The sequence below is a fragment of the Eucalyptus grandis genome, chromosome 6 (assembly GCF_016545825.1).
Source record: "Eucalyptus grandis isolate ANBG69807.140 chromosome 6, ASM1654582v1, whole genome shotgun sequence".
NCBI lineage: Eukaryota > Viridiplantae > Streptophyta > Magnoliopsida > Myrtales > Myrtaceae > Eucalyptus > Eucalyptus grandis.
In genome coordinates, this window is record NC_052617.1 from 30,259,456 (window position 1) to 30,287,200 (window position 27,745).

A 27,745-nucleotide genomic window follows, 5' to 3' on the forward strand; every position below is an offset into this window, starting at 1 on the left:
TTCCATAAGCTCTTTTACTTTGATCATAACTCTATTTGATTATTAGAATCTAATTTCCTTTTCAAAGTCTATTGCTAAACAAAGTCGGGTTAAAAGTAAAATTTTATACTTTACTCTACAAAATTTGTTTTCACACCTATTCACTTCTCTCTAGGTGCTCATACTAGCATTTACATTAATGACGCTTAATGATTGATTAGCTTAAGTTAAGTATGGTTTAGGTGGATAATTAGAATAGATTAACAATTTAATCGTTTGATATTGCATGTTAAGTGGTTAGAGTAGTGTAATTAGAGCCTAGACAAGCTCTAGTATTTATCTAGAGTGGTTCCTCATGGAATCAGAACCGGAACTGAAACTAGTTAGGGTTCCTACCCTAAACCTAAAATGTAAAAGCCCTCTTCAGTCTTCACGCTTCAATTGTTTTACCCTTCTCCATTCTCCGATTCTCTGCCCAACCCTAGTCCCTGATGTCGCTCGCCTCATCCCTCTACTAGATGATGTTGGTCTCCGGTCATCTCTCTTCCCTTCGTTGGACTCGTCTCCAGATGCTCGCCCTCGACGCCACTCGCCTCGTCCTACCATTGGTCGCCGATCACTGCTCATCCTCCGTTGGATGCCACTCGCCCTCGACGACGCTCGCCTCGTCCCACCGCTGGTAGCCGCTCGTCCCACCACTAGACGCCACTCGCCCCTAGATGCTTGCCCTCGACGCCGCTGGACGACACTTGTACCCCCGCTGGATGGTGCTCGCCCCTCGGTGATGCCCTTGACAACGATGCCCCCCTTGCTTCTGTCGATGCTACTCACACCTTGCTCGCACCGCCGTTGGATGACGCTCGTATCCCTTCTGGGCCCGCCCTTATAACTTGGGTAATCCGTTCCTTCTTGTTCTCTTCTTTTATTAGAATGGGTTGTCGGTTGTTTCTATGCTTCTACTTCTACTGGTGCGAGTTTCTTTAAGAAACGAGTCACAACAGGTAAGACTCAAGAGGTCGCTTTAACAGCCCATGTTGTTACACGATCGTGATCACTTATTTTTGTCAACTTAAGGTTGATTTTCTTTAATTTTGTGTTAACAGAAAACAGGGGAGATGCTAGTAGGGCCAGCCAACATATTTTTGTCATTAGGAAGATTTGTTCTTAGAATTTTAAAGAGGAAAGTAAGCGTTTGCAGGGAGAGTAGTTTCCCTAGGAGGATATGGTGAAAAGCTTAATATTGTAAGTCTGGAGCTTTCCCTAACATGCTCCGGCATTGCTTTTTTCACCTTTTTTGAATGATAACTCCTAATATGACATTGTTATAGGTGTCTTTTCTTTCATCAACTATTGCCATGCTTTATATCAAGGCTCACGTCTAATGATTTTTTCTTCAATGTCTTGTTCTCATTGTCAAATAACGTTAATAATTGCTTCCTTCATCTATTGCCTAATAATGGAACAAGTCTTTGGGTCTTGCAATTGATTCCAACTTTGATGGCTTGCATTAATTTAAGATTTTTTTCAAGAGTCGCAGTGAAATTTAACAATTGTTCTCCTTTTCTCTTCATCTTTTCTAGTGGAGAATATCTTATCATGTATGCTGTCTTCCTTTGAAGATTTGTCACGTATTCAGATATAATTCTTGCATTTTTGCAGTTGTTAGCAAAGCAATTTCCTTCTTGCTTAATATGAGTAAAGAAAAGACTTCTCTCTTTCCATGATTTATGATCAATTTCCCCTTTACTTTTACTTTTTTTTCTATTATCTTATGATGCATGTATTTCATGAAAGGGCAGTTCTTTCCATTGAATGGAGACACAAGTTCACGACAGCCAAAAACAAGGGCAATTATGAAATGGTTGAGAGAGATTCGTTCACAGCATTTGCTTCCTTGCATGGGTACTAAATTTAGCTTTTCTTTTTTTGTGCTAGATCCTGTCATGCTGGCAGGGCCTTTGATGACAACGCATGATTATATACTTGTTTATTGATGCATAATTTACACTTGTTCATCACCCCCCTCTGCCTCCCATGTGTAATGTGATTTTAAATTTTAAAATATGAAGAATCATTTGAACAACGAATGCAACAATGTGCATCCTCTTATAATTTCTCAGGGTGCCCTAGTTTCAAATTATCCATGGGATGGAACGGAGGACAAGAGGTGATCATCTTACATTCCGATTCATATGGTGAATTCGTGGGCCACTTATCTTGATAATTTGCTTGACATTTCGATCTGTGTTGTCCTGCATGTTATTTTCTAGATGTACTAGGCATTACTTTTTCATTGATCGGTTGTTCTTTCTATGTGTTCGTGAATTAAATCTCTAGCTAATATGTAGATCAAAGGTCTGCTTTGATCTCCAGTTTGCAGCGTGTCTCAAACCTTTTATGTATTACTCCTATGTTAAGTTAAGTCATCCTTTCATAGTGACGAAAAAGTTGAAATCATTTAGTTTTAGAGGGACAGCAAAATATAGAAAGGTGCTGCACATTAATCGAAGTTTACACGTGATCTTTTATTGGCCTACTTGATTTGTTGTTTATAACTTTTCATAAATTACTGCTGTAATTATACTTTTGCTTTCATATCCTATATTCTTAATGACTATTGGCAATCCTAAATTGTAGGAGACATTAGTTTGCCAGCCTTGATGATGAAGCCTTTCGGTTCATGGCAAGTATATATAGTCGCTCTCACCGTAACATGTCATTGAGTAAAGAATTTGAAGGAGGAATTACGAATGGAGCAGCTTGATATGATGGTTTTGAGGTAAATCCATTGTAGCTCATAATATAGGAAGTGCTGATCTTTTCAGTGTTTTAATCTAATACCTTTGTGAAGTGAACCGTTGGACTTTGCAAAAGAAAAATAGTTCACATTCTATAATATTAAACACTTATGAGTATTATAGATTGTGTTCGTGTTGTATTCTTTTTGATGAATGACAATTTTGTTTAATATTGCTGCATTCATTTCGATTTACCAGAAAAAAAAAAAAAAAACCTGTTGGAACCTGAAACCAATCCCGGAATCTGTGATAGGATAAGTTCCAGGTTCCAAGCGGAACCTGTGAGGAATTGGGAACCGCTCACCCCTAACAACAAGGGGTGTTGCAACTCAAACAGTAACAGCTCGTTGGGATGGTAAGGCGCAAAGTAATAAACGGTGTTGAGGCTCTAGAGGTAGGTTATCATGGTGAGTCTTGACCAGGGGTGCTCTCAACATCGAGAGGTTGCCAATCAAGAGTTGGCATGCTAATCAATATTCCAAAAAGATCAAAGATCAAGTTGTCATTGCAATTTGGCTTGTTAGAGTAGGGTTGGAGGCATTGATGCAGCAACTCTTGGCGGAAAGGAATTAGTGCAATAGCTTTGTTGTTGGTAGGTGCAGTAGGTTCACAGTAAAGTTCAGTTGACGGGAATGCAACATGATGCAGGGAAGGGTCTCAGAGTAGGTTTTCGAGGGATAAGTACACTAATGGTGTCATAAGTTGTGTACGGCGCTCACTTTGGTGCCAAAAGTTTCCGTTGGATCACTTAAGTGCCATAAAATTTGAAAAACGCTCACTTTGGTGCCAATGCCGACGAAATTGGCTGGAAATCCGACGTGGCCTTTTTTTTATTAATTTTTGAAGCTGACGTGGCTCGTCGGAGAGTTGAGTCAGCATCCAAACACCAAAACGACGCCGTTTGGCATCTTTTCCCCAACTTTGAAACCCTAATCCCCAAATTGAGAGAGCGGGAAGGCTTGTCTTCGTGTCTTCTTCTTCCTCGAAGACCCACACCAACAACGGCACCAGCACGGCACCAGCAACAGCACCAGCAGCACACCAGCAGCGACACCAGCAACGCACCAGCAGCAGCAGCACACCAGCAGCACCTTTGACCCATCTTCTTCCTTCTCCTCCTCCACCCTCGCCTTTGATTTTTCCTGCAACAATCTCAGTCTCTCCTCGCTCACCTGGTCGAGCAACTACAATGGTGGCTAAACGACGATGGCCGAGCGACGGCGGGCGAACGACGGTGGCCGAGCGGTTGAAACCCTAATTTCAATCCTCATGTGAGCTAAACGGCGTCGTTTCTGTGAAGCCATCCATGTAGGACAGAAAACGACGTCGTTTTCTTAAGGAATACCGAAAACGATGTCATTTAAAGGCCTATCGATTTTTTTTTTTTTTTATTTTTTTTTTTTAAAAAGCCACGTATTCATTTTGGTCGGAATCTTTTGCCGGTGGCACCAAAGTGATCATTTTTCCTCCGATTTGCACTTAAGTGATCTGACAAAACTTTTGGCACCAAAGTGAGCGCCGTATTTAACTTATGGCACTATTAGTGTACTTATCCCAGGTTTTCGATGATGGGCTATTTGTGGCCGGAGTTGTTGCATGGATTAGTGGGTTGCGGTGTAGCGACTTAGTGACAGAGGAGCGGCAACTGTGGCCAGAGAGGTGACGGTAGGCGATAGTGGGTGGTTGTTAAGGGCTTGGTCGTGTTGTGCTCAATTAAGAACTCTCCCTTCTCTCTCTTGTGTTCTATGCTCTAACTCTAATAATGTCGAGCTCTGATTGTTAGGACTAAGGCTGTATTTGATAGTCAAGATAAAATTTAGAATATGTGCCTACTCAAGATATGATAAAGTCAAATATAAGAGGGATATAGACCAAATAAAATAATTCCATGGGGAAGATGAGATATAAGTGGATGAGATTTCTAATATTCATAATATGAAAATTATTTTTCTTGAATAAAAAATTTCTTAAATTAACAAAATTTAAATTATATTTCAAAATAAATTATATTCGAATTCAAATATAAGAAATTCAAAATAACAAAAAATAACAATTTAGGTTTTTAATTTAATATTGTTTTTATTTATATATTCGAAATTTAATTATATCTTATAATATAGATTCAATATATATTTATTACACATTTTAGGTATATTAGTACAATTTACTATTTGATAAAAAAATTTAGAGAATGGAAGGGGAAGAAAGAAATAAAAATGAAATTAATTAAAAAAGAGAGGAAAATAAAATAAAAAAGCAAATAAAAGTAAAGTAGGCAACATCACGAGAGATTTTTACCATTTACATTCGAAAAGTTGAGTTCATTTATACTAGTTTTACATTTATACCAATAATGTACAATGATATCATGTGAATATATCCAACTTTATTACTATAATTATCAAATAGTGGATAAGATGTAGTAGAATTCCTGAATTTCATATTCTATCATATGCAATCTTAACCTGGTTAGAAGTCCACATGATAAAACGTAGCCTAAGAATCTTTATATAGGGGTAATTAAGTTTTCTTCTTCCATAACCTTGATTTTTGGGCTTGATCCTTTCCATCCTCGTGGGCTTATCCTATATAATTGGCCTTGCTCCTTATGAGCTCATTAAAATTAAGCTCAAAGCCTAATATTAATTCTAGCTCTTATGGGATAAATTCATTTCAATTAAAGTTCAGAATTCTTCCCTTTGCTATGTAAATTTCAGCCAATGTATTTGTGCAATGGGCTTGGTCGAATCTTGTTGTCTCCATGAGCTTAGTCTAGATAACTCAATTAAGTTCAAAACCTTTAAGTAAGTGCATCCATCGCTGGTCAAATTAAATGCAATTGTATGAGTTTATCTATATGCTATAAAAGGCTCCTAAACTATATGCAATTTGATTATTTTTTGTTTAGGGGATGGGTCAATCCCTAATTTTCATGCGATAAATGACAAAATGGGATGTTGAAATTTAGGGTTCAATACTTGGACATTTAAATTCTTTACCTATTTATTTTCACATTTCCTTCAATCTCGACACACACTCAAGATGTACTTTTAAGAATTGAGGGTGACCTTTTCATATGATCTAAAAACTTAAATGGACAAAGGGGAAGATAGATATAAAGGCCACAATCAAAGCATCGTATAAGTCCTCGATAACCTACCCAAGTAATACCCTCCATATCCTATTTATATTTTTCAATCCGGTGCTACAATGAACTAATATTGTTTCAGAAGCATACTTTGCATAGGCAAGAAGTCGAGCATAGTTCGCAGCACACCGTGAGCTTTAACATAACTGCAGACTTTATTGTGTTACCATACATATACAGCTCTTTTGTCACGAAAAACAAAATAAATGTGTAATTCCCTTCCCAATAAAAGACCATATTTCAAACTGTACTATTACACAAACTAACACATCAGCATCCTTAGTGATTACCATATAACACAAAAGGTAAATCATGAAAGTTAGATATGATCAAGCATGCCCCATAGTGAAACTGTCGACTAATAAATTATCCATATATCAGTATTCTCTTCAACTTATTTGTAGAAACATACTTCACCACCTGAGTGGGACATGGTAGAGAGACGCTACAGATGTGGAGCCTGAGCATTTCACCATTTATAGAGGAGAGTCACCGGTATGCGTGCTCAGGAAGTCGTGGAGTCACAAGGACTTCAAGTGGGGTGGCTTTGAGATTTGTCATTCCGATTGCTTCGGCCATGTCAACTGGCTCATCTGCCAATGTTGTAATGTCAAACCCATGCAGAAGAGCAGCAAGCGAAAGCGAAATAAGTTGCATGGCTAAATTGATTCCAGGGCACATTCTCCGACCACTCCCGAATGGTATCAGCTCGAAATTCTGACCTCGAACATCGAAATTTCTGTGGGTGGTCAAGAATCTCTCCGGCCGGAATTCTAGAGGGTCTGACCATATGTGCTGGTCACGATGGATCTTCCAAAAGTTTAAGAGGAGACGAGTGCCCTTCGGGATGTGGTAGCCATCCACGGTGCAGTCTTCCATGGACTCATGCGGGACGCCGAGTGGGGCCGCCGGGTATAAACGCATGGTTTCCTTGATGATGGCTTGGATGTAGACCAAATTCATGAGGTCCGATTCATTTACTAGCCTTTCTCTACCGATTTGAGTGTCTAGTTCATGTTGGGCCTTCTTTAGAACTTCACGATGGTTGAGCAACAAAGACAAGGCCCACGTCAGAGAGACTGAGGTAGTGTCTGAGCCAGCTAAGACAAGAGCCTACAAAGTAACGGATTGTCGACAACTAGAACACGAATCTTGATCCCTTGCTTACCAAAAACTCAAATAAATAGGTGAAGGGAGATTGCATGTATATAAACTATATATAAATTCCATTGTTAAGTGACGTGAGATATTTTAACACATTTTCTCATATGCAAATCGAATTACGAGTGACACGTGAAATTTGATTAATATGAGTTGACATACACACAAAAGGGACAAAACCTTTTTTCAATACATGTTAAAAGGTTGAATCTGAAAGCCTAAACCAATAGATGGGGGAAGATCACATGTATATAAAGAGTATATAAACCCCATTGTCAATTGATGTAAGATATTTCAACATGAACTGTGGATTGGTACTTGTGGACAATCTTTTGTCAAATGTTTTAATGTATATGCTGGTGGCCTTCACCAATCATAGAGAATAAAATTATTTCACATTTATATGATAATGACATTATCTCTTTAGTATTTAATTTTAAAAGGCCAGTGATACATTATACTATCATTCGAAATACGTAGGAGACACTAACTAATCAGACACACTAGACAATACTTCTTGGTTCATACTATACCTTAATTCTAAAGAACTTTTTTCTCCTTTTTTATGCAACTGCAAATTTTATTAAAGAAAAATGTTTAGACCCCATAGGGTTTGTTTTATGCCGCCCTTAAATAGTCGAATAACATGATATGATTTGTTCCGATTGCAAGGAAAGAACCTAGCTATTCTATTAACATTGGCATTATTGTCCTGTTTTTCTGTCTTAGCTGATCTTAAGGGATTGTCACATTGGAGTTGAATCTGTTCTTTTCTCCTTTGTTATGGGTTAGATAAAAGTCTCTTCTTTTCTCGGATCCAGTGCCACTATTGCATGATCTGATCTTGACGCATGTCACGCCTGATCCTATTCAGGCAGGCGAGGAAAAGAACAAGCGTGCTCCCAAGGCAATTTTTTTTCTTATGCATTTGAGTTGAATTTGTTATTTTCTCATTAAAAGTTTCTTCTTTTCTTGAATCCAGTGCCGTTATTGCATGATCTGATCCTGACGCATGTTATGCCAGATCATATTGAGGCAGGCGAGGAAAAGAACAAGTGTGCTTCCACGGCAATTTTTGTTCTTATAAACGAATATGACAAAATGAACATGAAGTGAGATTGTTCTTATCTAAATGGAGTTGTCATGTGTCGTATCATCGGTTCACAAGAAATTATTCAACAATCTAAATAACTAGCGATAACCTTTTGCATGATGAATATATGGGACCTAAAATTGTTTCGGCCATATTTTCTTTACGTTCAGAAGTAGTACAATGAAAATCTTTTAATATACATTTAAGATGGAGAAGATGATAGATATATAATGAATTAAATTTTTTTATGATTTCTTTGTTTTAATCTGATAAAAGTCAAATTAAATGTGAAATATATAGATATGTATATTACACTGCAACGTGTTGTATTTGTACTTTATTTTAACGTGTCAATTATTAGCAGATACATAAAAGATGAGTTTTTCGGACAGCTGCATAAAAATAAAGGTGGAGTACATAAAAGGTTTTTTTTCCTCTAAAAAAAATTGAAAGTGGGAGTTAGTGCAGGTAAAATGCTATTTTCCCTAACGTGTTGCAAAAAAAATGTCAGCTTACCAATTCTAATGCGTTAAGATACGCACCCTAATTTAAACAAAAACTAACGACCTGCTAGCTAATTAAAGGTTCTATTTTTTCCGCAAAAGCTTTGTGATTTCTTTGTTATACAAGCCATGGTTACGAGGATCGATTTGGTAGTTGGTTAAATTTTCTTAACTATCAAAATAAACCATGGTAGATAACCTCTGTAACTAAAAAGGTTATACGGATTATGCTGTAATGTATACAAGTATTAGTTAAAGTCTTTAATCCATTCAAACTGAATGCTATTGTGGTATACTCAGGACCAACTTAAAATTTCAAAGATTACCAAAATAGTTACATAACTAGAACCAAACCTTGAAACTGAGAGTTTTAGACCCACATTTTAGTAAGGAGTTCAAGAAGTGCTTATTTGGAAGCGACTTTATTTTTATTTCTTGTCAAAAAATCAAAATATGATATATAAATTTATATGTCAACTAATTTTGTGAAATTTTTGGTGTTAAAGGGGTTAAAAATTACAAGTGATGTAATTTGTGTAAAGTTTCTAGTACTATATCCAAACATGCCCTTAATTGCTTATAGCGTCTGTGAAAAATATTCTGATGCATGTCATGTGATCATTTAAAAGGGAGCAAATTGGTTCTTCCAAACTAGGGAAAAGCTTTAGAGGACACATGGCATGTCATATCCCGGAGCAAATCGTAGATAGATGTATATACATGTTATGTATACAAAAATCTATATTGTGAATGTCGGAAATCAAATCTACCATATCAAATGCTTTTTTTTTATAATGAAACTGCGGTAATGATTATGCTAAATAAACTTACCATGCATGTTGCTTTGATGAAAGTATCGGCATCGTAACCTGGAAGTTCTTCGGCAGCATCTACAATGGAGAGCATCACATCCATGAAATCCTGGTCACTGTCCTTGTTATCACCACGTCTCTTGTTAGCGCTTCTTCTTCTTTTGTGCTCATTTAGCCATCCTTGAACCACACGGTCTAGCTCATGGGCTGTCTTCTTCATCATCTTCTCGTACCCATCCAAATCCAACCACCTTAAAATCGGGAATGCGTCGGACACTATGAACCTTCCTGCTAAATCAAAGTAGCTCCTCAAAGCCTCTCGACCCTTCTCGTCTTGTTCGTCCTCGTATCGTTTCCCAACTATCATCCTAAACACCACATTTAGAGTAATGTCACCAAACCATCGCTTCATGTCCACCAACACCTTCATTGGCGCACCACTATAGCTTTCCATACATCGCTTATATAAGTGGGTCACCGATGCTTGTACCTCCGAGTGTCGGACGTGCTTGAGCAATTCCAGCCGGTGATTGGAGAGGAGCTCAAGCATGGTGATCTTGCGCACGTGGCGCCAATAAGGGCCATAGGGAGCGAGGCCAAACATGGCATAGTTGTAGGCCATGACTTCGGAGCTGACCGACTTTGGTCGACTCGCAAAGGCTCTGTCATTCACGGTAAGGCACTGCTTGGCTATTTGCCAATTGCTAACTATCAATGCTCGATGAACGCCTGTCTTGATGGTGAAGATCGGCCCGTACTTGTCAGCCATGCTTGCTAGGATTATATGGGGCGGCACTGGGCCTCCTAAGAGATGAAGATGGCCGATCAAAGGCCATGCGCCGCCAGCTTCTGGCAAGGAGGCTTTTTTGTGGCCGTCGACACTTCTTCTGTCATTTTTTGTTCTAACTAATAGCGAGCGGAAAAAGTAGAGAACGGTTGCGAAGGCGAAGATGCCAAGAAGGGCTGTGGTTGGAAACGAGAAAGAGGACTCCATGTTTGTGAATGAAGCAAAGGGTTTTGGAGATATATAAAGGATCGAAGCTTGGGAATTTGAGTCTTTCATTGATGGACGCAAGCTACTCTGTTGACCTGTCCTGAACAAGGCTCCACCAGTATATTAGAAACCAGGCAAGGCCCAAAAGATAAATAGCGGTGTGACTGCAGATTCGTCGCTACCCAGTGCTGCAGTAATACATTTGGACTTAGTAAATTAAGACGTAAGCACATAGGTAATATTGAAGAAAATTGAGATATTTGGATGTTTCCACGAGCCTATGAAATTCCAAGTCCCCACTAATTGTTTCGAGATATTCATATTTTACGGCGCATCTTGCTTTTCTAGATTTTACTAGGCAATCATCTAGTGCTCCACATAGTGACAAGGACGGTCGAATGTGCCGAAGATTTAGGTTTTTATCAGTTTTTTACTTGTTCCAAGTGCATACGTGCATTCTGTGTATCTGATCCACATTTTTTTTACCAATAACTCTACTACTAATTGAGAAAAGATCGGAATCTGTTGATTGAATACTAGATATCCATTTTGTAGGCCGCACCTAATATATGTTGCGTTGCTTCTTGAAGCAAGCAAGGTGATAAAATAGGGGTTTCTATAGAGAAGGTTTTTCTTTATGATGTGGTATAACAAGTCAATCGAAAATGAAAGAATAACACAAAAAGAGCCCATTATGAAGAGATTTTTCAGCACAAGATAAAAATGATTAATTGGGTATACCACGTATTCGCCTTTGTGTTACAAAATATTATACAAAATGATTTCTTCTTGTCCATTTTGGGAGGACAAGACCTCATAAAAAAATCAACCTAGCCGGAATTTACTAAAATACCCTTATGCTCTAAGAGAAATTACCACAAAATAAATAATAATACCCTGATTTCTAAATCACTCGGATCCGCCTTTAGGGTTCGCTCCTTGTCGTCTCCCGTCGAGTTGCGCTATCCTCCGTCATTGGCCCGCAGCTACAACCCCCGTCCGTATCTCGTCGCGTTAGCCACCCAGCCTCTCTTTTTTCTCTCTCTTTAGATAACCATTAAGTAGGCACGTGGTGATAGCGACAATCGTGCCCGTAGCTGCTTGGCTGCCTTCAGTGATCCAAATCCGAGGTCGCTAGGGCCTCCTTTACAACATGAACGGACACAGAGCGAGAGAGGATGAGGACGGAGGATAGCACATGGTCGGTGGGTATAATAGTCCGACGACGAGAGTGACGAGTACAATTGCAATATGTCTATATAGAAGATTAAAACAGAGGACATTTTCTCTTTTCTACAAGTCCAGAGTGTGTATATGTATATGAATAATCACATCATGTGAATACCTATAAGAAGACCAAACGCTATGCAAAACCTAGTCTGTTGACAAGTGCTTGAAATCAATAAATCTAAGCATTATGAGAGTGCTATAGAGTCCATTTATGTACTGCTCGCTTACCCACAGAGTTAGCAAGAGTGTCAAACCTAGTTTTAAGCACACGAGAAAAGGCATTATGCTTAAAGTAAAGGCTTTTGTGTAGGTGATAAACAAAGTGTGTGAAGGACTCTTTATTTTATTGAAAATATGTCTCGAGTTCAAGCTCTTGAAGGAAACATGATCCATGTAAGATTTCTAATTTGAATAATTTCCCTAGTTGGGGTTGAATTCTTGGTTTGAGTAAGTTTTTTAGAAGTAGAAGGAGGTGAATAGGTTTTTTAAAAATTATAACAATCTTTTGTGGAAATCAACAACCAATACTGAAAAATCAGCTCAAGCAGTTGATATTAAAATCATGTGAAGCTATTAGATATAGATGGTAATCAACAAGTTGGGATTTTTTCTCTTTGATCTAATTATAGATTTTGAAATTTTAATGAATAAATAATGTCTCCAATTTCAATGGTGTTCACAGCAGCTTCAATGTCAAATTTATGCTCATTCAACATGTTTTCGTTCAAAGCTTTGGCACTTTGCATTGGCCATAGAGCTCACTTCCACAGATGTCAGATCTGAGTTTCTTTAACAATTTTATGGTGATGATGTTGGGAACATCAAACTTAGACGCACACTGTTGAAAGACAAAACCATAACTATAAATGGAGATCTTGGCGTGTTCTTATCACCGATGCTACCGTGTGATTCGGTGATTGCCCACTGATTATTTCACTTATATGCAATCCTAGATCTATTCTTGAAGGATGAGCATGTGATTATCTTTGTCAATCATGCTCCAATGAAACACCTTGATTTTTATTTTTTGTTTATTTTGAAGTTATATGGGCTTGCTTAGTTACTTGACTTTTAATATTCTCTTTCATATATAATTTTGATCATCAATGGAAAATCTTTTTGGTAAAAAAAGAAACTGGCAATTGAAATTTGTGCGATTATCCTTCTCAGCCATATTTGAATACAGCTCTTTTGGTCCTATTTAATGACTTAATCTTTTTGAACACCAAGACATCTTCAATTCATTGTATGTCAACTATTCTTGTGCTATTTGGGAAGAGTTTTTTTGTCGTTTTGGTAAAAGTATAGCTCTTTTTTCAATATATCCTTTGCTTTTTCACTTCGCATGGACTAGAGCTCACTTCTACCGGTGTCAAATCTGAGTTTCTTCAACAATTTTATGGTGATGATACTGGGAACATCGAACCTAGATGTACACTACCGAAAAACAAAGCCGCAATTACAGATGGAGATTGCGGTGTGTACTTATCACTGATGTTGCCGTGTGATTTGGTGATTGACCGTCGATCATTTCACTTAGACGCAGTCTCAGATCTATTCTTGAAGAACGCACATGTGATTATCTCTGTCAATCATGCTCCAATGAACCTAGATGTACACTGCCGAAAAACAAAGCCGTAATTATAGGTGGAGATTGCAGTGTGTACTTATCACTGATGTTGCCATGTGATTCGGTGATTGGCCGCCGATCATTTCATTTAGATGCAATCTCAGATCTATTCTTGAAGAACGCGCATGTGATTATCTCTATCAATCATGCTCCAATGAAACATCTTGATTTTTATTTTTTGTTTATTTTAAAGTTATATGGGCTTGCTTTGTTACTTGACTTTTAATATTCTCTTTCATAAATTATTTTGATAAACAATGGAAATTCTTTTTGGTAAAAAAGAAGCTGGCAATTGAAATTTGTGCGATTATCCTTCTCAGCCATATTTAAATGCAGCTCTTTTAGCCCTATTTAATAAATTAATTGTTTTGAACACCGAGATATCTTCAATTCATTGTATGTCAACTGCTCTTGTCCTATTTGGGAAGAGTTTTTGTCGTTTTGGTAAAAGTATAGCTCTTTTTTCAATATATCCTATTTGGGAAGAGTTTTTGTTGTTTTGGTAAAAGAATAGCTCTTTTTTCAATCTATCATTTGCTTTTTCACTTCACATTATCTATAAAGCTCCCTTCTACCGTGTAGATCTAAGTTTCTTCAACAATTTTATGGTGATGGTATTGGGAACATCAAACCTAGACGCACACTGTCAAAAGACAACTATAATTATAGATAGAGATCCCGACGTGTACTTGATGCTGCCGTGTGATTCCATGATTGGCCACAGAACATTTCACTTAGATGTAGTTCCAGATCTATTCTTGAAGAATGAGCATGTGATTATCTCTATCAATCGTGCTCCAATGAAACACCTTGATTTTTTATTTTTTGTTTATTTTGAAGTTATATGGGCTTGCTTAGTTACTTGACTTTTAATATTCTCTTTCATGTATAATTTTGATAATCAATGGAAAATCTTTTTGGTAAAAACAGAAGCTGGCAATTGAAATTTGTGCGATTATCCTTCTCAGCCATATTTAAATACAGCTCTTTTGGCCCTATTTAATAACTTAATTGTTTTGAACACCGAGATATCTTCAATTCATTGTATGTCAACTGCGCTTGTGCCATTTGGGAAGAGTTTTTGTCGTCTTGGTAAAAGTATAGCTCTTTTTTCAATATATCCTTTGCTTTTTCAATTAGTCTCATTAGTGGGGTAGTGGTCTATTATTATTATTATTATTATTATTATTATTTTAAGTATATTGTTAGAATAATTGAAGCTGGTCATGAATTCATGTGAAATTGTGAATAACTGGGGTTAAATTAACGAGAGTCCTCGTCAGCCATTCTTGATTAAGAAAATATCTTAATTTTAAAATACAATAATGACCAATAACACGAGAACGATAGTATATTAAAAACAAAAATCATTCTTTAGGTGTTGAACAAGTGGCCCTAGTCCAAAGGGGCCACTAGCTAACAAAATTCATACAGGGACATGGCAATGTTTTGGTGACAAAGTAATTGGATTAGCCATAAGAGAAGGAGCAATGATGGCTAATATGCGGTGATTAATCATGTTATTTGTTTGATTAGGACATTCCCAATGACGTGCCCCGACACGATTCACGTGTCGCGGGGTCATAGGTCAATCATAGAACATTAAAGATGGTCCTAGCACTAATATTCACTTTTATCTAGATAGGGTGTATGTGACGTTACTTTTTGTGACATTTCTTTTATGCTTGATTTTATTTACTTATTCACTTTCCTATCTAGACAGGACTTATCTAATGCTACTCTTTGTTAAGCTTTCGAAGGAATAGTTCAATTATCCAAATGATCGATCGCAATTTACATATATAATGAGCCGAGCATCATATTGATTCTGTACATTTTCATTGGTTGATTAGCTAATGACTCCCAAAGGGCGGTCCTTAGTAATGTCTACTTTATGATCAAGATAAATGATAATCACTTATATTTTCAAGACATTGAAATTAAATAGAGTGAAATATACCTTGAAGGTTTGCGTTAGGGCTCATTAAATATAGTTAGAAAGTACAAATATGAAGGCTTCCTTCGTCGTTATTTTCTAACTAAATGAATAGTATCCGACAATAACGAAGTAGAAAATTTGGAATGGTCAATCACCGGCCTTTTTAGGATTCTGTGCGCTCTTTACACTTAATTCCGGAAAAATAAATCTAAGATCTGATGCTATGTTTATTTTCTTTAGCGAATATGAATCGTAGTTGACTAAATATGATGAATTGCTATAGAAGTTTCACGCTAAACGACACAAACCGAAACTTTTTTGTTTATAGATATAGGACGAAAAGGAAGGACCAATAGTAATAACTCTCAGTATCAATTTTCATAGAAATTTCGTACTTCTTAATGATTATATTTTGATTGAATCATAAAAAACACTAATTATGATTTAGAGACATGTACAAGCCTGCCGATGCAACTTCATTAGTGTATCGGTAGACTTCGATTATTTAGGCATACAGGTGGATAGGTCTTTAAAAAAATCGACCATCCTCTTCTTTGAAATTGAAATATGGCCTTCATCAAACCACAAGAATCATTGAGTGAATGACGCTCACTAGTGATACAACATGAACTTAAAGCAAAGATAATCTCACTTAGAATTGCTCCAAAAATAAGTATAGACATTTCCCAGAATTGTGATTTCTCAATAAAAAATTTGATTGAGAAAAATATTACACCATCAAATACATATAATCTTTTCATGTAGGGGTTGAGTAGTTTCTAAATGAGAACTTATCATCATCACTCAAACATATATATAGAAGTATTTTACATCATTTGTTTAAGGGTTTTGATTTTTTTTTTTTCCGCATGCATTTGATCTACATTCATCTATAAGCTTAAATCTCCTCCAACATAATGTCATAATAGATTTTGCTCCAACAAACTTCGAGTGCGTGGCCTCATTTGTTAAATTTTCATGTATCACTTCTAATCTGATTTACATGTAAGAGGAGATGTTAAGGTATCGCGCATAATTTATTTAGAAGCTTATCTTGTTTTTTTTGTATAGCCTCTCTGAAGGTTGTTTGCGGAAATCGAAAAAGAGGCTTCTCCACTAACCGTGTTTGATGGAATAAGCCCTTGCATCAATGTCCGTGGACAAGCACTCTCATGGACAACGAAACGATGGGGTATGATAGTTCATGCCGTGCTTAACTGTAATAAGCCAAGGGTGGCCATGGACAACTACCTCACCTAACTAGCTAGTCATCACTTCCACCTGATCTTGCTTAAAAGGCCAAAACGGGCCCACATGAATCAAACCAACCCAAGACGTCAATCATGAGAGTCTGCCGTGAGTTTGAATTATATCGTTGGAGTCATATATACTTCATCCAGCGTGATTGGATCAAGTGCTTTTCCCCGATTGACTTGCTATTGGATTAAACAAATGAAAGAATAGGAAGGGATGACGGAGTGGTGGCTCCGTTGAAAGAGAAAACGAGTCTCTCTCTCTTTTCAACCTAATACCCACGATCCACCCGAAAACGTGTATGGAGAGTCTGGTACTGTAATTATATAATACGATGACCATATAACAAGACGCAATAAATTGAGATATATATATATATATATATATATATATATCTGTAAAATGTCAAATCCTCGTTATTTTTCTTCCATTTGCCTTGCACGATGAACATGAGTTGGGGAATATAATGGAGAAGTCGGTATCCAAATGACGTAGTTCACTTGCAAATGGATTAAACAAATGAAAGAATAGAAAGGGATGATGGAGAGACTTGTACTGCAATTGTATAATACCATGACCATATAACAAGACACAACAAATTGACATATTAGTGTCACACACACACACACACACACACACACACACACACACACACACATCTGTAAAATGTCAAATCCTCGTTATTTTTCTTCCATTTACCTTGCACGATGATCATAAGGCGGGGTTGAGGTAGAGTTGTCGCAGCAGTGCGTGGGACCCTTGAAGCTTGCGTTAGACGTCCAACATCCTAACTGTGCAGCTGTCCTGGTGTTAAAAAATCGACCGTCCGATCTGCATAACACGTTGAGGCATAGAGACAGATGACGTGTGTGCTGCTGCTACTCGTTGAATGGGTTTCACTATGCCGACCGCCATGTGTCGCCGGAAACTGGCCGCCTGGGTGCCAATGGGCACTGATCACGAATGCGTGGTGTTATATAAAGCTAGGCTATACATTTGATAATCAGGATATGCTACCTTTATCCTACCTTTGTGCAGTTACTGTCCTAGACGGATGGAAATAAGAGGAATATAATCTGAATTGAAATATCCCATAAAAGGGGTAAGATAAAAGTATATATGATTTCTTATTCCGATAGTATAAAAGCTATTTTCTGAAAATTCCTACCCTCTTCTTCTTATCCTTAGAAGCTTTTATTTACAGTGAAGTTTCATGTTTCCTTTGCAACTCTATAATTCACGCAAAACACTTCATGACAACGGCGAGAGAATCAAAGTTCCTTTTCTATAGTAACTCTCTAATTCACGTCAAAACTTCACGAAAGTAGCAAGAGAATTGAAACCCCTTCTCAACTATAACTCATTGTTGAAGTTTCATGAAATTAGAGAGAAAGTCGAAATATTATACTCTTCGAAATCGTGAAGGTAAATGTTCATACTTTCTCTCTCTTACTAAATATGGCATTCTCTAACTAATCTATCTCATCGATCTCACCGTAACTATTTACCTTTCTTATAATAGTTGATTTGTGGCTTTGATATATTGTAGTGAGCTCGTTTTCCATGTATGGTTTAGTGTGGCACCCCTTGACGGCCCCCGATCTGTTAGGGTCGCCACAATTCGCTTACTTTTCACTTTCCCTAATAACATGTCACTCTGATACCATTAACAATTGCAGCGGTTCCATACAACCTGGGGGTTTACATCTTTTAGATCGGTCCCTTACGCAGTTCATATAACGGAAGCATATCCAACAACTCATTTCCCTAAATTCAGAAAACGATGCACACCAACTAAACATTTATAGGTAAAAGCCGAATACTTTTATTTACTTAAATCAGATGGACATCATTCATCGGTACATCAAAATGCCATGGTTTTTCTATACTTGGCTATACTTCAAAAGATGATCGACGTCTCCTCCAATAGTCGTATACTTAAAGTCCATCGATCAGTGTCGGCGTCCAAAAGTTCCTTCCTTTGCTATCCTCCTCCTCGCGGTCATATCCAACCACTTGATCCATCTACTGGTGGCAGTGACAGCAGAGGAATCTTATCTAGTATGAAATATTAATCCCCAAAAGGGGTGAGTACAACCACTCAGCAGTAAAGATCCACCAAACTACTTATTACGTCAAAATAGAACAATCAAGACATCATAACAAAGCACATATCATTCATGCATTCAAGCATAACTTACCTTGCAGCCATGCATATGTCATCATACCATATGTGCATATACCATCATGCACTCATCATCAAGCATTCATGCATATATTACCATGCCATATGTGCATATACCACCATGCACTCATCATCAAGTATTCATGCATATATCACCATGCCATATGTGCATATACCACCATGCACTCATCATCAAGTATTCATGCATATATCACCATGCCATATGTGCATATACCACCATGTAGTCATCATCAAGCATTCATGCATATATCACCATGCCATATGTGCATATACCACCATGCACTCATCATCAAGCATTCATGCATATCCATGCTATCAAGCATACATCACCATGAGATCCATTCATGCCTTTATGATCGCATTTTCAATATCAAATAACATTAATTTACTTTCATAAGCAGATCATGTATCATGCCATATGCATACACCCATGCACATGATTCATTTTCAATTCTTATTTTTCACAAGGATTTCATCAGTTTTTCTTTCCAGGGACCAATGTTTGCATCTCACAATTTATCGCTCACATCCAACCAGGCATCGTGAGGAACCTCCGGGCATGTATTCAAAATACAACTGGGCATTCGGCACCCCTACATTCCGGGCATCTCGTATCCCAACTGGCATCACGAGGTATCCCCTCTGCACATACCTCCGAGGCTTCCGGGATTACGTACCGACATACCACTAGGCACTCCCCCTGGAATTACGTACCGTATACCACCGGGCATCTTGAAACTCCCAAGGACCCTCTGGAATTACGCCACTAGGCCACCGGGCATCCCGACACTCCCGGGGCATCATCGGCTCACACCTTTGACGGTCTTGTTACTATCCCAATTTACATTTATACATGTATCTCAATTTCAACATGACATTTGATGCAATAATGCCAATGATTGGAATCGGCCTTTTTAAAATCATATAATATGCGTTGGGAAAAATATTATTTGATGCAATAATTTTGAGAAACTTCATTGAATTCATGAAAATCCATAAATCTTTTGATTTCATATGATATGCATGAATGTCACCACATCATTGCACGAATGATAATCCAAGATATCACAATTTATTTAGCAAATCAATAACCTGTAAATAGAACAGTTTTTCAGCTTAAACAGAATGCGTGCTGTTTATGAAAAATTCTGAAAAATTAGTAAACGATGGAAATTAATTCTGAAAATTTATCACATTGTAGATAAGATCTAAGAAAACACATTTCGTGAAAAACACCATATCAAACAAGGTTTCACAGAATACGTACAGGTCCATGCATCACCGAAAAAAGGATTTTAACATCATCCATGCACAGTTTTGAAATTTTTTTTGATTAAACCCTTAAATAAACTCAGAAAAATCTGAAATTTGGACATGCTGTATTTAAGACCTAGAAGTACAAGTTTCATGAAGAAATTGTAGTCCAATTAGTTCTGGATTAAAAGATAAAATCGATTTAATTTTCCTATTCTCGGTATCGTTTTCCAGATCTACCCGTGTTGAAGAAAAAATTGTTTCCTTGGTCATTACTGGTCCATTTACTCTGAAATTTCAGTATGTTGTTCCTAAAAATATTACCTACGACTTTCATTAAGGACACATGATCAAATTTAACTGTATGATTTTATAAAAATCCCGAAATCATACTAGGTCGAAGCAGCGTTTTTCCCAGATCCAGTTTCTTCAAAAGACAATGATTTCACCGACCTATTTTTGTTCATTTCCTCTAAATTTTTTATATGTTCTACCTCAAGAAGTATACTACAACTTTAGTTAATATATTAAAGTGAAATTTTCACAAGAAGGTTGCTTTATAGATCACGAAACCACTGAAGGTCAGCACAACGAATTCCAGATCTAGTCTCTCCAAAGAAAAATCATTTCACTGACCATTTCTTGTTCGTTTTGCCTCAAATTTTAGTATGTTGTTCTTCAAGGTGTTCTATACAACTTTTATGAATAAATAGAAGCAAGATTCTGACTAAAAAGTCACATGCAGCACACAAAATCATGGACGGTCGGACTGGTCTTTCCAGAAACAACATGTATGACCAACGAATCTCTCTCTATAGCTCCGAAATTTCATCTCATCTACCACAACCAAGACTTACCATCTACTACACATACATACAGCAATGCAAAAGGTAGGTTTTAGGACTTCACTTGCCTCAAATCAAAGGAGAACACAGCAAGAACGACGGCTGGACTAGGCGGGCTTGACGACGTCTCCTCTTCCTCTCTTCCTCTCTTTCTCTCTTTTGGTTTCCTCTCAAACTCTCTCTCAGTCTCTCCTCTCTCTCAGCACCTAGACCGACCACCCCCTTGCCCCTTTTCCTTTTGGTTGAAAAGAAAGCTTGCATGCATCCACATTTTGCATGGGGGACACTTGTCCCCAAGAAGGAGACAAGTGTCTCCCTTGCCAAAGACACTTGGAGGAGGCCATTTGGCTTCTCCCCCCCCCCCCTTCCATGCGTCGACAACCCCATGGGCTCTATGGGCCGGGCCTCTTGGCCCACTTTAGGCCCAACACACTTGGGCCTAAGGTCCAAACTTAAATGGCCCATATTTATTTTTGATAATCCATCTTAATCCCACTTATACAAGGTACCAAATTACAAATTTAAATGGCCATAACACTTTGTAACATAGTTTAATAAAATCAAACTTATAAGATTCATGGCCAAAAACATAATTTCCTCATCAAATAAAATCCTTGGTCTCACATGGACATAGGACGCGTTTCCAACAAAAATAATTATCCATTTATATAAATACCAAATCATTCTTATTCACTTGGCCATAAATCTTGAAATCATAAATCAATAAACTCCTACTTATAAAACACATGGCCATGAGTTATTTTTGGGATGCCACATTTAGATTGTACAATAACCATATATTAATTTTTAGGGGTTGGTTTTATATGTGTATTTCAAGTCTCTTTAGCAGTGAATGGTGAGAGATCCTTACCATTTTTGTTTGTATATATACATAGATATGACAATTTCTACCAATCAATGAAAAGGATAGGATATGAAAATATTTGACTTTATTAATGCGATTCATTAAATAGTGGATTGAATATAGGAAAATCTTTGGACTCCATATCATATCTTATCAATCCTATGCAAGGGTTGAGATAAAAGTGGATGTGATCTCTTATTTTGATAATATAAAAGCTATTTTCTGAAACTTTTACCCTCTTCTTCTTATCCCTAGAAGCTTTGGTTTATGGTGGAGTTTCAAGTTTCCTTTGCAACTCTATAATTCACGCCAAAACTTTACGAAAACTGCAAGAGAATCGAAGTTCCTTCTCTACAGTAGCTCTCTAGTTCACGTCAGTTTCTTCTTATCCTTAGAAGCTTTGGTTTGTGGTGAAGTTTCACGTTTCCTTTGTAACTCTATAATTCAAGCCGAAACTTTACGACATCTACGAGAGAATTGGAGTTCCTTCTCTACAGTAGCAAATAAATGAGATTCATTTGGATCAAGTTAAAAGCGATCACACAAACATGTGCTAAATAAAATATTAGGTCTAGAAGATGTCATGTACAGTAATGACCCTATCATACTTCTATAAAGTTTGGAGGTGATAGACTTACATTTCTCATCTTTGTCTAACTTGATAGAGCATGACATAGGTGTGTCGATTTTCTTGCATCCTTCTAGATCAAATTTCTTTACTATTTCCTTTGCATACTTTTCTTGATGTATGGAGGTGAGTTCAGAAGTTTGCTTGAGTTGAAGTCCAAGAAAGAAGCCTAATTCTCTAATCAGGTTCATCTTGAACTCACTTTTCCATGTGTTTGCAAAATACTTGCATAGTATGTCATCAGTGGTTCAACAATTATACCATTAACATATATTTGAACAATGAGCAAGTCTTTACCTTTTCTTTTGATGAAAAGAGTAGTGTCTACCTTACATTTTTCAAATTCATGATTAGTCAAGAAGTTACTTAATCTTTCATACCATGCTCTTGATGCTTGTTTCAGTCCATAGAGCACTTTCTTGGCTCTAATACCATTGAATGGGCCTATGCTTAGAACCAGGGAAAACATAATCAGTTTTCTGCAGGTATACCTTCCCACAATAGGAAAATTTCTTGTTCAAGCCCTTTAAGGATAACCTTTTAGTAGTAAACTACTCAGAATTTTAGTTCAGAGCATAAAGACATTCAGGGGTGCCAGGACGGTAACATTTCTAATCATCCAAGTTGCATTTCTCATCAGATTCTACTAGGCTGGAGAAGAAGAGGTGTTTAGGGAGCCACTAAGAATTTTCACAAACACTCACTTTACTTCAAATGGCTCTGCCCAACACATTACATTCTCTTTGCCTTTTATAGGCATTAAGAGGTCACAAATAAACAAGGACCAAGCTCACAAGTCCGAAAACAAACAGAGGCTTTAGAAAATCCGGTCAGGAATTATTCTATGTGATATGAACAGTAATTGTGAACAGTAATTTCCCTAGCCTATTGCTATAGTACTTTGCTACAGTGACCTAGCTACAGGCCTATCTTCGGTCATGGGTATTGTAGTCATAGTTTGAATGATTGGAATTATGCATCTTTACAAAAAGATGTTCTTCGTATTTTTGTTCAGGTTCTGAGAGTCTAATATCAGAAGGGCTTTGATTGACTTGCGCTGTTAGAGTATTCCACATGTTTATGTCGCTTGATGAGGATGCTTCCTCATGAGTCCTAGAAGATCCTGGAGTGTCGATATGAAAGTTTAGTTCATGTCAATTTGATGGTTGAGCATAGTAAGATGTGACAAAGGTCCTTGATCATAGGGGTCTTGAGAGAGAGGGCCCCCCCCCCATTGGGCATAAGGGTTTTGTGATGATTGTGTATGATCATCTGTGTCTGCCATTTCTTGCTCTTGTGATGGAGGTGTCCTTGCTTGCTCAAATTCTTTGAGTGCTTCTTTGGCTTGTGATGCAAGGCTATAATGATCCCATGTAGTAGGGACGGTTTTATTTTCCGGGCATAAAACTCTTTAGAGTTCTTTGTATCGGTGCTCATCACAACCAATACTACTGGGAAAAGACTTATAAATGTGGGCTTCCTTAAGGTGTGGTTGAGGTTTATAGGAAGTGGTTCTTATACTTTGTGGTGTATTGGCAATGGTGCCATTATTTCGCACAAAAGTCCATGGATGTCGAAGAAACATAACAATGTGGATTTTTGAGTCTGGTCGGACAGTTCTCAATTTTTGTTGTAAGAGGTGCTTTTATTGAGTGGGAGGATAGAACCGGTTGAGAACAATCATGAGGTTCGTATCACTTTCCTTTTTAATGTTTCGACTAAGCATGGATATATTGGTTAGGTTGGCAATGAACCATCTAGTTGGAATCTCAATAGCTATTAAGTACATATTGGATAAGTACCATAACAACCATCAGAGTTTATCAGGGAAATCATCTTCCTTCCAGATTAAATGGTGTATAAATGGATAGCTTGAGTTTAATCCCGAGGGATAAAGGATTGAACCTTCATGGTTCTTATTATTGTTTGATCTTTAAGTTAAGCAACTAGTTCCCAAACATTGTTAACTTTGAATTGATGTAATTCATCTTGCATGGCTTCAATCCAATTTTCATCCTTGAGAGCATCTTCCACTTCTTTAGGCTCAAGTTGAGATATGAGAGCCAAGAAATTCAACATGTTTTTGAGAGATGATTTGACTTTAAATCCTTCATCCACTTTTCCTATAACTTGTTCCTTAGGATGTTCAGACTTGAATCTCTAGTCCTCGGAAGATTGTTCTTGATTTGAAAGATCAACTGATGGTTGTGGTTGCTACTATTTATAAGTGACTAATGTAGCTGTTGGTATAATGTCTTCATAGTCATCGGCTGGCATCCCCTTTTTAATCATCCTTGAACTTCACGTTTATGAATTCTCCAATTTGAATCTTTGATGAAAACTCGATAGGCTTTACTAGTAGTTGAGTATCCAAGAAAAATACCTTCACTACCTCGTGCATCAAACTTCCCAATGTCATCGTTTGCATTTTTAAGGATGAAAGTATCCAAACACATGAAAATAATAGAGAGTGGGCCTTCTTCCTTTGAAGATTTGGTATGGAGTCTTCTCTACCATAGGTCTCAATAGTACTTCATTGAGTGTGTAGCATATAGTGGCAACAGCTTTAGCCCAAAAATAAGTGGATACACCACTTTCAATCATCATGGTTCTAGCCATTACTTGAAGTGATTGATTTGTTCTTTTGGCTACTCCATTTTGCTGAGGAGTATAGGGAGTGGAGAAGTTGTGTTCTACCCCATTCTCATCAGAATACTCAACATAGTTTTGATTGTCAAATTCTCCTCCATTATAAGTTCCGATCGTAGTGATGTTGTATCCCTTTTCATTTTGGATTTGTCTAGCATATTTCTCAAAATAATGAAATGCCTAATTCTTGTGTGGTAAAAACATTACCCATGTGAATTTTGATATTAATGTTGTTTAGCAATTGTGGAAATGATTAAATGTACAAGTGTAAAAGCATCAGCTAAGTCAAATAGTGGTATTTATCGTGAAAATGATTAGTGCTAGCCATTTATAGCTTTTCAAGCAAATTGTTAGTAGAGTCTAGCCCATCTTAAGGCTGTTAGTCTGAAGAGTGGATGTAGGTTTGTGGGTAAAGCCGAACCACTATGACTCCCTATGTCCCACTATTTTCTTCTACTTACATACATTGGCATTTAGTTAGTTCATGATTCTTTCTTCTCAAACATTAGGTTGAGCTGATCTTTATTTAGCGACTAGTTAATTTCCGTAAAAGATCATCAACATTCAAAGACAACCTATTCACCCCATCTAGGTTGTATTGTTAGCCACCAACAATTGGTATCAAAGCTCAATTATTTGGAGTTTATTTCTTGAGTATAAAAATCTTCTATTATGGCTAACCTTGATAGCTTCTTTACCAACGATGCTCAAACTCCCAACAAGCCACTGTACTTTAACAGAAGCAGCTATGGCTACTAAAAGTAAAGAATGAAGTCACAAATCAAGGCCGCGGATCAAGATATGTGGGATGTGGTTGCAAATGGCATAGAAGTACCATCTCTTGCACAAGCTTCTATTCGACAAGATGGCCAAGAAGTAGCTGTTATCAACAATACAGAAGAAGCTTGAAAAAGAGCCACTCTTAATGCTAAAGCCAAACACCTCCTATATTTTGTATTGTCACCATATGAGTTTAATAGAATTTCTTCTTGTGATACAGCAAAAGAAATCTAGGATTGCATCATGCTAACATTTGAAAGAATAGAAGAGTGAAAGAAATAAAGCTGAATATCCTGCTTGAGAATTACAAGTTGTTCAAGATGAAGTCTGATAAAATAGTAACATAAATATTCACATGATTCACTGAGATAATAAATGGTCTTGCTCTCCAAGGAAAAGGTTATATTGATGCTGAAGAGGTGAACAAGCTGCTGGGCCTTGCCCAAAGAATAGAGCACCATGAAGACCTCACTACGAGAAACCATAAGAATTTCAACCAATCACAATGGATGAACTAATAGGAACCTTTATGCCCTACGAAGTTGAGCTCCAAAATGAGGAAAGCAACTCAAAAGGTAAGAAAATTATTGCATTTAAAGCTAATCATGATGATACAGGTGGAGAGATGAAGAAGAAAGTGACGAAGACATGGCATTGTTAACAAAGAAGTTCAAAAGCCTCATGAGGAAAGGTGAAAACTACAACGGGAAAATATCATCTAAGCATTATGATGACAAGAAGCCTTACAGGAACCAAGAAGAATCCAAAGATAAGGATATTGTGTGCTATGAATGTAGGAAACCGGAGCATATAAAACTAGATCATCCATCCATCAAGAAAAAGAAAAGAAAGTTCGAGAAGAAGAAAAAGGCATTAAAAGCTGAAACATTGAATGACACGAAATGTGAGTCAAGTGATGAAAAAGAAGCAAATCATTTGTCTTATGACTGACTCAAAACTAGAAGAAGAGATAAGGTAAAAAATATGAACTATCTTATGAAGAGTTACAAGATTTTCTAAGATAAATGTTTTAGGAACACTAAAAAGCTTCAAAAAGAATTTTTGTCTTGAAAAAGGAGGTCCATGATCTTACTACTGAAAACCTCATGGGCAAAACTTGTATCAACAAGCTGAAGAAAGAACTTGATCTTCAAATAAATGAGATGAAGCTTATGCAAGTCGAAAATGAGAATGTCAAAGATGAAATTTCAAAAATCAGCACCAAATTTTCTCTTAGTTCAAAAACGCTACAACACATTCTCTCAATTCAAATTCCTCACTATAGCAAGAATAGTCTAGGATGTGATGGACATGAAAATGAGAAGAATTCATTTCTAAAAACAAAGGATAGATTAAAGCAGACCTCATGTGCACTATTACAAGTCTCATTTCGATAAACAATTCACTAGAGTCACCGGCAAGAAATTTCCGAGTATTCAAATTGTGAAGGATATGGTCATTTCAAAATGGACTATCCAAAATGGGAAAATGGATTTGGGAAGATTAACTGGTCTTTTGGCCTTGAATCAAGACCTAACCACATGGGACCCATGCTTATGTGAGTACCAAAGAAGAGATGAGATTTTCTTTGATTTCAAATAATCTTGAAAAGAAATAAGTGGTCCTTGGACAGCAAGTGTTCTAGGTACATGATTAGGGACAATAGCAAGTTTGTAATACTCACAACCATAGATGGAGGAATACTAATCATCGAGAAAGGAAACATCAGGTTGATAAATCTAATTGTTGAAGATGTTTCACTTGTCCAAGGGCTAAAGAACAATCTCTTAAGCATTAGCCAACTTTGTGACAAATGATACAAAATAAACTTCGAAAAAGATAAGTGCATTAGCACTAGTTAGGACAAGTCACAAACATTCACTAGAAACATGTATGGTAATATCTACTCACTTGATATCAACATTGAAGAGTCCTACTACACAAGAAATTAGGTCACATCAATGCGAAGTAGATTTA

General features: G+C 37.2%; 1 protein-coding gene across 1 annotated transcript; it reads right to left on the bottom strand.

Annotated features, from left to right (window-relative positions):
- Positions 1-6,134: 6,134 nt before the first annotated feature.
- LOC104451880 (cytochrome P450 CYP82D47) lies at positions 6,135-10,488 on the bottom strand. Its single transcript, XM_010066443.3, has 2 exons — positions 9,514-10,488; positions 6,135-7,038 (listed from the first exon to the last, which is right to left on the bottom strand). Exons 1-2 carry the CDS (start codon positions 10,486-10,488, stop codon positions 6,415-6,417), a joined length of 1,599 nt encoding a protein of 532 aa, XP_010064745.1. The 3' UTR covers positions 6,135-6,414.
- Positions 10,489-27,745: the final 17,257 nt, after the last annotated feature.

What these genes read in the sequence shown, in the direction of transcription:
- LOC104451880 (XM_010066443.3), bottom strand. Translation starts at nt 10,488, where the DNA reads ATGGAGTCCTCTTTCTCGTTTCCAACCACAGCCCTTCTTGGCATCTTC. An exon ending in TCATCAAAGCAACATGCATG is followed by an intron (nt 7,039 to 9,513) that starts GTAAGTTTATTT and finishes GTTACTTTGTAG; the next exon opens with GCTCTTGTCTTAGCTGGCTC.